Source organism: Girardinichthys multiradiatus, chromosome 3 (genome assembly GCF_021462225.1).
Source record: "Girardinichthys multiradiatus isolate DD_20200921_A chromosome 3, DD_fGirMul_XY1, whole genome shotgun sequence".
Classification (NCBI taxonomy): Eukaryota; Metazoa; Chordata; class Actinopteri; order Cyprinodontiformes; family Goodeidae; genus Girardinichthys; species Girardinichthys multiradiatus.
This window is the reverse complement of record NC_061796.1, coordinates 27,850,552-27,862,959: the sequence shown is the minus strand read 5'-3', so window position 1 is coordinate 27,862,959 and position 12,408 is coordinate 27,850,552. Positions and strand designations below refer to the sequence as shown.

At 37.8% G+C, this 12,408-nt stretch overlaps 1 protein-coding gene across 1 annotated transcript; it reads left to right on the top strand.

Moving 5' to 3' along the window:
* The first annotated feature begins 320 nt into the window (after positions 1–320).
* si:ch211-105c13.3 (uncharacterized protein LOC325758 homolog) lies at positions 321–11,086 on the top strand. Its single transcript, XM_047356872.1, has 3 exons — positions 321–475; positions 10,451–10,574; positions 10,664–11,086. Exons 2-3 carry the CDS (start codon positions 10,455–10,457, stop codon positions 10,817–10,819), a joined length of 276 nt encoding a protein of 91 aa, XP_047212828.1. The 5' UTR covers positions 321–475; positions 10,451–10,454; the 3' UTR covers positions 10,820–11,086.
* The last annotated feature ends 1,322 nt before the right edge of the window (positions 11,087–12,408 follow it).

Genomic DNA, 12,408 nt, shown 5'->3' with positions numbered 1-12,408 from the left:
GGCCGGAGTAGTTGCAGGATTTCAACCTTTAAAACTCTTCCATAAAATCCACATAAATAAACTTAATGCATGTGCGATCTCTTATTTCAAGTTTCAGGGTGTTGCTCGGACAACGTCTGTGCGCGCACTCAAACATGAGCGCGCACTTGGTCTTACATATAAATAAATGTGTAGTTATCAAAATAATTTTGTTATTCTTGGATTTATAAGGCAGAGAATTATCCATTAAATAAAAGAGTTTTTTTCCGAAGAAAATGTTGCTTGAAACAGAGTTCAAGCTGCGCCTCTTTCCACATTCCTCCTCTCTCAGGCACACGCCCTGTGACAACGAAAAAAAAGAAAAAAGTTGGCTGGAGAGGAGGTTAAATCACGGAAAAGATATGTGCTGTTGGTTAATCTGGTGAGGAGGATCTGGAAGAAGGAAAGAGAGCAGCTGCTGAGAGTTTCTGATCACTTTTTGTTCCCTGTACTGTAGGTGAGTCTTGCTTTCTCTTGGATTTTCACTGTGCGCAAAACTTTTTCTAACCAGAGCGACTTTCCGGAGAGTCCAAGCTGCGTTTTTTTCTTTTATAAATACAAGATAAGCTTTTGCCATACGCCTTGGGAGTGTCAGTTGTGGTGACAGCGAGGGTCGGTTTCCCCTTGTTAGTAATTCAACTCCAATTTATTTACACTTCCCCAGAAACCGGACTCTCCACTCACCCTTTTTTATTTATTTACCTGCTGTCTGTGTGTCACTTCTTCTTTCAGTCGCTTGACAAATTGTCAAGATTAACTGGGGATACATTTAAATGAGAAACACCCTACAACATCTCTACTACGTGCAGCATTACCAACAACAGTTTTTTTTTTTTTGGCACACATGCGCCCATCTCATACAGTCATCAGTGTAGATGCGAGTTATCAGTCGGAATTATTTAGTTTTTGATAAGATCCCGGCACTGAAACCCGTATAGCCTCGGTCTGGTGTAGTTAATGACGCGGAGGAGAACAGTGACCTGACCGATGACAGGGAGGAAGCGGGGCAGTCACACCTTGTTGGAGCAAACCTGAGCGGGGTGGAGCTGAACAGACACCGCATCGATCAGCTCAACTGGAAAATTGTTGTTTTAAATAGGGGTTACTGTTTGGAAAACCTTCAGAGAAAACTATCCGAGTAAAAGTACATTTTTCATTCAGTTTGCCCTATTATTTTATTTATTACTACTTTTTTATTGTTTATATAAGTTTATATCTTTAAGATACTTTTGCACTGTGTTTTGTTGTCTGACATACTGCAACATAATGTCATTATATTGCCTAATGCATGCGATGACAATAAACTATCATCTATGTGTCTATTCGGTGGGGCTGCTAATGTGTGCGCAAGGTTGGCCTGCACAACTCACTGAACTAGTTTGAACGTGGTAACCAATGTACACATTAAGCCATCAGCTGGTGCACAGCTGGTGCACAATCATTTCATTGTGTATTTTTATGAGCTACTAATATGACTATATTACATCAATCAGCGAACAACAAATCAGTTCAGACTGAATGTAAAGAATAAGGTAAGATTTTAGAATAATTGTGAAAAACTACTTAGCTTCATTTTACACTGAATGTTGGTACCGGTTAGCACATTCATGTCTGGATATTATTGCTACTGTAAATTCTAATTTCACACATTCTAAATACAAATATAACAAACCATCAAATTATCATCTAATACAGAGGTCTGTAGAAATTGAACACTTCTGATGTAAATTAGAGTTGCATGACATATCAAATCGCAGTGTTATGTAAGTAAGACTGCATAAGCTTTATTTATATAGCACCTTTCACAGATCAAAAACTACAGAATGCTTTATAATAAAGCATAAACGCAACACATTCCACAATCCGGGGGCCACAGCTCAACCAGAAGACCATTTTACCAGAACACACATTTTAAGACCAGAAGGATTTATCCCTTCTGGTCTTAAAATGTGTTCGAGAAACCATTAACAGCCTTTCACTGGAAGATCTCACACTACAAGACGAGGTGTAGGGCTCTAGAAGGTCAGAGATTGGGGCGTGACCACACAGGGCTTTCAAAGTGAGGACTAAAAACTTTAAAATGAGGTCTGAAATGTTCTGGTAGCCTGTGTAGTGATTAAAACTGGAGTAAAGTGCTGGCTCTTGTGTGTTGATTAAAAGCCTTGGAGCAACATTCTGAACTGACTGGATACGGTCAAGATCTTTCTTCGTCAATAATCAAGACGAGACGTTCAGAGATGAGATGTTCAGAGAGTTCAGTACTTAGAAATATTTATGATTAATTCCCCTAGAATTGCTCTCCAATGACATGTCAGACTCAAAAATAATACCAATGTTTCTGATGTTTTGGTTTGACAGAAGAGGCCAACAGACCAAGATATTGCCTGATTTCAGTTATTTTCAGGGGCAGTAATTAGTGTTTCAGTCTTAACAGTGTTCACCTGCAATTGGTTGTAACAGAACCACTGTTTGATACTACTAATACAGTTTATCAAGAAGGACAACTTTGAATATTCAGTTGGCTTAAAAGAACAATATACCCGAATGTCATCAGCATAGAATGATAAAACATGTCAGAAAACTGCCTGATTATTTGACCTAGGGGGAAAATATACAAAACAAACAGAAAAAGTCCTAAGACTGAGCCCTGTGGTACTCCACATGGCAGGCTGCTGAAGTCTGACAATCTGGTTTGTAAAAACACTAAATGTTTTGTCAGAAAGATAGGAGTTAAACCACTGTGGAGCCACAGCTGACAGACCGATTACATCTTAGACCCTATTAATCAAATTACTGCAATCAACAGTGTCAAAAGCAGATATAAGATCCAGAAGATCCATTACTGTGGATGCTCTGGAGTCAGCCGACATGAAACTGTCTTTAGAAACTTTGAATAAAACAGTTTCTGTGGAGCTGAGCTTACAAAAACCTGACTACAATTTGTCAAAGATCTAATGTTTTTCCATAAAATAAATTCACTGTTCTGCCACCTTTTTTTCAAGAAGTTTTGACATAAAAGGGATATTTGAGACAGGCCTGTAATTTTTAAGCTCTATAGGATCCAAATTGCACTTTTTTAATAATGGCTTGAAAGACCTTGGAACCACACCTGTTAAGAGTGAAGTATTGCAGATTTCTGTAATACAAGGACAAATAGCAGGAAAAATCTTTTTAAACAACAACACAGGGAGAATGCTGTTTGGGCAGGTAGATATTTTAATTTTTCAAGTAAGGATGAAGTGTCAGTCACTGGATCAAACACATTCAGAGACTTAGAAAGTGGAGAGCTAGAAACAAAGTTATGAAGCGATTGATGTACAAATGCTTTCTCTGACAACATTCTGAATAATAACTCTCTTTTACGTTTAGCCGGCTTTGAGTCCAAATGGTTAAGAGATACACAGCAATGGGGCGCAGGGGTGGTGCAGGGGCAAAATGCACGTCCCACATTCAGAGCCTTCAGTCCTCTACGCAGCCTTTGCAGGTTTGACTCTTGACCTAGGCAACCTTCTCCACCCCTTTCTTGTCGGCTTACCGTCGTAAAAACAGAGAAAAATAAAGACCACTAATGCTGCATAAAAAAAAAGATAAACAGCAATGATCAGTCACATGGACATCATTAACACAATCACACAGGACTGCCTGGCTGCAGTATTTGGTAGTGTATTAAATTTCCAGTGCCCTACATGCTGTTTCTGCATTCCAACAATACAGTTGACCTGCTAGTAAGGCTTTTACAGCTCGATATACTTGATGTTTATTTAAGTGAAGATGGATGCTCACAAATTTGTCCGGACATTGTAATAAAGGAAAAGAAAGAAAAAAATCTGGAAAATGTGGGTTATTTCAATATTCAGCAATATATCACAACATGTTCTCCTAAAGTCGTGGAGCCCTGGTGTGGTTTATAAACGGACAGTTAGTGCCCATTACTTAATTTTACTGAAGTTAAAGGGATAGTTTGGAATTTTTGAAGTGAGGATCTTTGAAGTTGATGTCAGTAATGGGCGCATGACTCATGGATCCATCAGTTACAGCAAGAAACAGAGACATTCCAAAACTCTGTGACTCTAAAATATGTTTTTGACAGTAGGAAAGCTATATACTGCCAGTCTGAGTTCACATAGGGACTTAAATCTCTAAACTAAAATGTGCTGCAAATTTCCACTAAACCAACACAAAAGAGTCAAACTCCCCATAAACAGAATCCGTGGCACAAATTAAACAATGAGCATAGCTTCACACAAGCATTCATTCCATGTGAGTCATTCTGATCTCTGTGCACTCTGAATCGGAGCGAATGTGTGCCGAGGGGAACCTTCAGAATTCCCCCTCATGCATTCAGAACAAACAGCGGCCATGCAGGCCACCTTTTGCTCCCAACATTTCCTCTCTTTCCTTATTTTTCTCATCCTGCACATTGACTCAAAGCTTCTTACTGTTAAATTTTTCCCATCATGCTGAAATCAGACACTAATGAAAGGTGGTGTGCTAGACATATTTATTTGCACCATTGCAGATACGCATTGTGTGTATTCATCTTTGCTGTTTGGCTTGTGAAGAATGTAAGGAAGGTGTTGAGACAATCATAGCAGCCTATCAAATAATAATGAGCAGCATGCTGATGATAGATCTTTACTTGCTGGTTGGTTAGCTGTGTGCGCATTGTGTGTCGACGTGAAACTAAACCCAGGGTTTGGATGCTGCCTGCTAATTAGGTTAATGCAGCAGAAGTCCAAGCTGACCTTCTAATGATAGATGTGTGTTTGTGAGTGTGTTATTGTCTTTGTGTTTGTGTATCTGTATGTCACTGTAGGTGTAGTGCAAGTATTAAGGTGTGGCATCTGTGTCAGATAGGAGATCTAGCAGCTTCTACAGTTACTCTCTGTACTGTTGCCCCAGGCATCCGTCACCATCAGCCATACTGTGGCCGCCGCGGCTTCTGGGTAGTTTCCTATACACACTGGAAATCTTGCAGAGCTCTTCACTCTGCTGATACTGATCAACTCGACTCAAGTGTCTGCAACATTTTTCCAGGCCGGTGTTGTGCAACAATTAGTTTAAGGTTCATTTTACAAAGATTAAAACTGAAGTAATGCTCATAGTTCACCAGTTGAACAAGGCTGAACCACATTAACCATCCTAAAATGAACTGGTTCACGTTCAGTAGTTATAATTTTTTTTTCTATTTTCCAAGATTTCTTTTTTTTCTGTCAGAAAACATTTATAGTTGAAATGAATATGCCCCTGTTATCACATTTTTGAAAATGTAATTGTTCCAAAGCATAATTTCATAATCATAAAAATCCTGATTTTATTTAAGTACAACATCAGATGAGAAAACCTCCACTCAGAGCCTTGCAAAAATATTCACACTACTTGAACTTTTCTACATTTTTTCACATTACAGCCACAAACTTCAAGGTATTTTGATAATAGCCCAAGAAAAGAAGAGCACATTTTTGCAATTGTATGAAAATAAGAAGTGGTTTTTAAATGTTTTAAACCTGAAAAGTCTGGCTTGCATTTTTGTTCAGGTGTCTGTAGTCTTAAGGGCCTAAATAAAATGTAGCACAACGAAATTCATTGACTTCAGGAGTCAATTTTGTGTGTATTAGTTTTTAATTAAAGAAAAATGCTTGTTTGTTAAGAATGTGAATTGCATATCTGCCTTTTGTTTGAGTGATGTTGGAACGGACGGTGCTAGGCATTTAACACTGTAGCAAACAGACTTTGATCACCAGCTAAGTCACGCTGCCCCAAAACCTTTTTTAGGATGTGTCAAAAGTCTCAACATGAGGCCAGCTTGTCTCACACTCCATGTAAACCACACATATGCACCCCCGCTACAGAATTGTAGACTCAAATAAGAAACTGAAAGAAAACGCTTTACTCACCTCGGCTTGCGAGATGCTTGAACTGGCACCTTAAAAAGGATAATAATTGTCAAACTACTTGGAGGTACTGACAGCATTAATACTTAATACCAAGATGGTCAGCTGATGAAAAAAATTATTTAAACGAGATGGTGACGTGACTGCAAAGTAATGTAGGTGGTCATGACACAGCTCTGAAATTCCACAAATCTGATCCCTGTGTAGGTGCACTATTCAGAAAGGGAACACATCAAAAGCAACACACATACTTCTAAGACCTCACAGGACTTGATGCTGCACAAAATCGTCTTTATTTTTCAGCGCTTTGAGTGCCTTGTTGCTGAAAAGCGCTATATAAATAAACTTGACTTGACTTTATTTTGTCAACTTTGTCACATTTTGTGAAACATCGAACCTTGTCAAGTATTTGATATATACACACTGTTTAGGATGTCCCCCTGTTGTCTACAATGTGTATTGGGATGAAGGGTTTAAAGATTTAGTGTGTTACTTTGTAAGCACAAAGTTAGTTACTTTTTGTCATGATGTTAGTTTTTTTTTTTTTATACCTTTTCTCAAACTGACAATATCGGCTTGAGAGTTAAATGCTTCATACACAATCTGAATACCTCCAAGAGGTCAAATAATTATTTACAGAATTAATCAGATAATAAGACCAGGTCCCCCACCATATCAGACATTTTAAGCATTTGACAGGCAGAGGTAAGTGAATCTTCATTGGTGCAGACAGATTGTCTCCATAGTGTGGCATGAGCTTAAGTTATGTTGTTGCTGTGTCATTGCTGCAACATTTGCCTGTCATTTATGTAACTTCTGTAGCACTGACACAAACTTGCAGTATATAGGGTACTTCAGACCAAGGAATTCTTAATATGTCCAAAAACTCTGTGGCACTCTGGCTTACCTGCAATATCACATTACGTATTCCGATGTATCAGATATGCAATAAGATGATCCTGGAGCGTTATTTTCTTAAAGCAGCATATGTTGGCATTCCATAGAAACGTAAGGCAGATATAATAAACAGTGGTAGGGTATAACGAACGCCTAGATAAGAAAGAAAGTTATACAAAAGGAGGTTTTGTAGATAGGTGAGCTTGAATTATGGCCTACATGGGAATGTTGGAAAAATGAAAAATCTGGATTACTCTGCGAGAACTTCATCCTATGATTCTTTTAATTTCAGCTCATATCTTTGATAGAGATATCTTTTTTGACCTGTAACTAAAATCTAGAGAAAAATTACCTTTTCATGAAGTGAGCACCAGCAGAAAGTTTCAGTTTGCAGGAAGATAATTACTTAATGCACCTAAAATATTCATGTTAATAGTACTTAAAGGTATAGTTTACATTGTAAATCCACAAGTTGGAGTTCTGATATGTTTTAAGAAAGGTTCACGTGCATTTCTTTTCTAAAGATGAGGCAAATTTTCTTCATGCGATTTGAAAGACTGATCAGCAGTTAACAGAAAATGGTTATGATTCTGTTTCATTAGTTTAACTAATGTCTCTTTATGTTTCCTTTGTAGCTTGGTGAACCAGATGATGTTTTAGGTCACTTCCATAAATTAACATTAGAGAGACTCCATTTGTAGCACAAGACAGATTTGTGCCCCTGCTTGTTTCTGTAGAATGCCGATTTTATTTAACTTCACAAGTAAAGTTCACAGAGGTTTAATATACATTTTTATTTGCTGTCACCAGTCTTGCTGGAGTTTTCTCATTACTGCCTTCGTTTGTGCAGTGTGTTGTGAAAAAGGAACTCCTGTTTTCAGCTGCTATTAGTCACTGTGGTAAAGGGGGAGGGAACACAGGTGTTGGTAATAATTTATTTGGTCTGCTCAGGAGTCCCAGAAAACCACAACGTTGCACCAACTTGAGCAACACAAAGGTCCTGAACATGAAGGAGATAAATGAGATTCCATTATGATTATCCTAATTAGCGACACCCATGCTTTTAGTGCAGTGACATGCTGGAATCATTGTTATTGTATGCAAAACAGTTCAAATGTGGATCAAAATCTTCTGCGTTTTGGATCTCCAGTTTCACGGAAAGTTCGGTATCCGATGATTGATTTGGATTCCTTCAAAAAGAGCAATCCACAGTATTTGTGTTGAGGTTCTTTGCTTGACCGGTTAAGTGATGTGTTTCACATCGTACTTGACCAGATAGTGAGTCATGTGTTGATGCAGAGTGTGTGGGGGTGTGCTGCGGCAGACAGGTATTAGGGAGGAGTAATCCAAACTTTCAGGGCTTTGAGTGTTTTTTGGGATCAGATATCCGCTGTCAGAGATCATTGCTTCCTTTGTCTTTACCTTCAGGGACTCCCACCTCATTTCACCCTTTTCTTTCACTATTAGCTTTAGACGACATTGATATCCACTTGTTCACTCTCCTCCTCCTCTGTGCTTATAAACCCTTATTTATATATATATATATTTTGGTGGGTTTTTTTTTTTTTACTTTTGTGTTGTTCTAAACAAAATATTTAAGAATATTCATGCAGTATGAAAAATTATTGTATAACTGTACAGAATGAAAAGTTGAAAATGAAAAGTCTGTCAGTGTTTCTCTTTATTATTGAGTCTTGTGGGTTCAGTTTTCTTTTTATTTTACATCTCATCTGATGTTCTTTTAATGTCAATTTACTGATAGGATCTTGGTTTCTTGCAGGTGAGAGATCAAACATTTTAGGTCTAGTGGAAAAACCACAACCATTATAACAAAGTCTTTAAAACACAATGCCCTGCAAAACTATTTCTCAGCCTTAAAGCTGTCCTACATTGTGTATTTTATTAAGCTTTTTTTATCTGACAGACCAACATAAAGTAGTGCATATTATAAAGTTGAAAGATAATTAGATACAGAATGATGAAATTTTGTTAAATTTGTAATTCAACCCCCACTGATTCAATGCTTTGTAGAACTACCTTTCAGTGGAATTACAGCTGCTAATGACCAGTCCGTGTGATTCAGGGGTGATCATGCAGGGTAACATCTACAACATGCAGGACACTGGATTGCACACCCCTGATCTAAACTGTTCTGTTGCAACTCTGGATGTATGGTTAGGGTGGTTCTCCTGCTGAAAGATGAACCTCCACCCCAGTCTCAAGTCTTTTAAAGCTGCTAACAGTTTTTCTTGCTGGATTTTCCTGTTTTTAGCTTAATCTATCTTTCTATCAATACTGATCAGCCTCAAAATCTGTGCTGGGGAAAATAATCCACACAGCATGATGCTACCACCATGTTTCATTGTGAGAATGGTGTGTTTTTGTCACACATAGTATTTTGCCTGTAAACCAAAACGTTTAGCTTTGGTATCAGAGCACCTTCTTTAAAACGTTTGCTGTCTTCCCTACTTGGCTTGTGGCAAATTACAAATCATCTTATAGATTTCTTTCAACAATGGCTTTCTTTTTGCCATTATATCCTTAACACCAGAATTGTTGAGCCCATAAGTAATAGTTTTACTGTTGAGAAATTGTCCCACCTGTGCTCTGGGTCTCTGTAGCTGCTGCAGTTACTATGGGTCTCTTGGCTGCTTCTTCTTACTTGTGTTTTAAGTTTTGGTGGACCTATTTTAAACTTCTCTGCTGTGGTGTCTTGATCTTCATGATAATGTTTGTTCACTAAGGTTTCCTAAAGAAATCCCTGAGGCTTTACAGAACAGCTTGATTTATACTGAGATTAAATTACACACTATTTGCTAAAAATGTGGCTGCTACAATTAATTAGACTACAATGGACTGTTATTACTCAGTTCAACTTCAGTACCAGTAAAAGCAATATATCATTATCACCTGAAAATGTGGAATAAAGTTGTTTTGTACCAGTGACTCAGCTTCCCTAGTTAGAATTCGGAGGAATGATGAGACTATCAATATTATCATCTTCTTTTAGCATAAGATGCTATATTATTAAGAGTGGCTTGGAATCAATTTCTACCAGTAAACTGGGAAGGATTATTAATTATTATTACTCCCAAGGATTATTAGTGTCATTTGATTTGTTTTTCTGTGTCTTTATCTGTGTTTATTTTCTTTGTGATTGTATTGTAATTGTTCTTCCTCATGTACAGCGCTTAGAATGTCTTGTTACTGAAAAGCGCTATATAAATAAACTTACCTTACCTTACCTTACCTTACCTACCTAAAGATAACAGGTTGCAGTGGATTTTATTTACAGGTATCACAGTAAGTGGTGGCTAAATAAAGCTGCACACAAAACGTTTTAGATTCTTATTTGCAAAACGTTTTGCCAACCATGTATCATTTTTCTTTCATTGTGTTGGTCTGTCACTTAAAATCTAATAAAATATGCTGGAGCTCATTGTGACAAAATCTAAAAAAAGTTCAAGGGTGTGAATACTTCTGCAAGGCTTTGTAAAAATAACCTTTTTTAATTCAATTCCTAAGAACTCCCTAAAGGGAAACTGTTTTAGAGTCTGGGAGTCTAAGACATGACCATATCTTCCCTTGTCACTTCTCCACACTCAGCTGCCCTCTTCTGCCCTTGTCTTTCCTAATTTTAGAGATATGGAGTCAGCCATCAAGACAATGGTGACAACGTTTCTTAGTTCTGCCAAAGGGAAGGAGAGCCTCGACAGTAAATCCTTCCAGAAACTGGTTCAGAAACAGCTCGGTAACGTCATGGAGGTGAGAACACACACAATTGCTTGCTGTTATGCATAATTTGTAGCTGAACACATTTAACCCAGATTGTTTCTTTGCATCCCATACATCAGGACACAAAAAGTTCTTCTGCCATTAAGGAGATGCAGCAGGGCCTGGACGAGAACAATGACGGAAAAGTCAGCTTCCAGGAATACCTGTCTATGATTGGCTACCTTGCCAACAGTCTCAGTGAGAGCAAGACCGAATCCAAAGCAAATGCGTCATAGAAGAGACCTTCATCAGATCTTCAAACTAAACCACACCTTCTTCTTTCTAAAATCAAAACATTCCAGCCATTTTGTATACTTTTTTTCTTAAACGTCCATAATCATTTTACTGAAATGCAATGTTTTCTGAACTTTGCTTGTTTTTTGTTATTTTCTCCATAGTCTTATTCAAATAAAGTTCTCTAAGTTGGTCTTCCTTATGCAAACACACAAAGAAAACATTGTTTGCAAATCAGAGTTTTGTAATAAAACTAAAGTGGCTTATAATTTTTTGTCATTGCCATTGCGTTTTTTCTATCAAGTGTTTAATAAATTTTTTTACACATTACCCTTCCCTGTTATTCCACTGGGATTTGGAGGACCAAATCTGCCTAAATTAACAATACACACAGAAATAAATGGCTTAATGAACAAATAAAGTTTTCAACAAAATAACCAATGTGCCTGAAAATGCACAAAAAAGTTCAAAGGAAGAGTTTGGTCCTCCACAGGACAAACCTGTACATGTATTCATGCTATTTTTAGCTCAGTTGAACCACTTTGTTTAACTCAGAGATGTGGTTTTCACTGCTGAAAGGAACTGGTGATACAGAGCTACTCAGAAAAGCAGAAGAAGTAAAGGACAGAACAGAACAGAACAAAACAGAACAGAACAGAACAGAAAGAATAAAGTAATTGCTCACCAGGAAATCAATCCAGTGTCTGAATCCATATTTTAGATGAGCTATCTCTCACCACACTCATCCCATCTGACCAAAGCTCACATTTCTAGGTTAAGTCCCAGCAGCAGTTAAAATAATTCACGTTTACCTTTGTGATGGATGGGACAGAAATAACTTTTCTCAGCATGTTTCGCCAACAACTGGTTGACAAATAAAGGGCATTTTTTGGTTTTTATGGAGATAAGTTGTCCCCAAGATGTTGCTATTTACTTATCAGTGATGTGGATTTTTGTTTACATCCCTCACCATCGTGCTCACTGAAGGTGGCAGGAACAAAAACTTGTCTTGTAAACTTTGTCTTTTGTTTAAAACCTTTTCTCTAACCATAGATCAGAGTGAGTTTAGTAGCTTTTCTCTTGCAGCCATTATATGACTTATGCCTGGTTCACACGGCAGGATTTTTATGCCAAGTTTTGCCCCAATCATCGTGAGGACTCTTAAGATAATCTTATGAAATATTCTTGTTGTGTGTGGTGTGTTAAGAGTGATCTGGTCAGCTTGTAAGAACATCGGGACTGCTCCCCCCTCAAATTGGGGATGTTCAACATTATGGATTGTTTTGGCCCATTATCCTACAGTGTGGGGTGTTCCCCGAGGACAAACGAGGAATTTCTCTGAACTCACGTTTCATCTTGAGAGGGTTTGGTGAGATTTCCCATCTGACATTTGAATGTTTGCGAGTGAAATCTGTTCGTGTGTGGTGTGTTTTGCTTGCCGTGTGGATGGACACCACACACTATAGGACCAAACCTGTTATGTCTACGATTTCTTAAAAAATCATCACGTGTGGTCTCTCTTAAGTTTTAAAAATCAACAGAGAGTTTTAAAAATCTTGCCATGTGAACCAGGCATTATTTATATTGACAT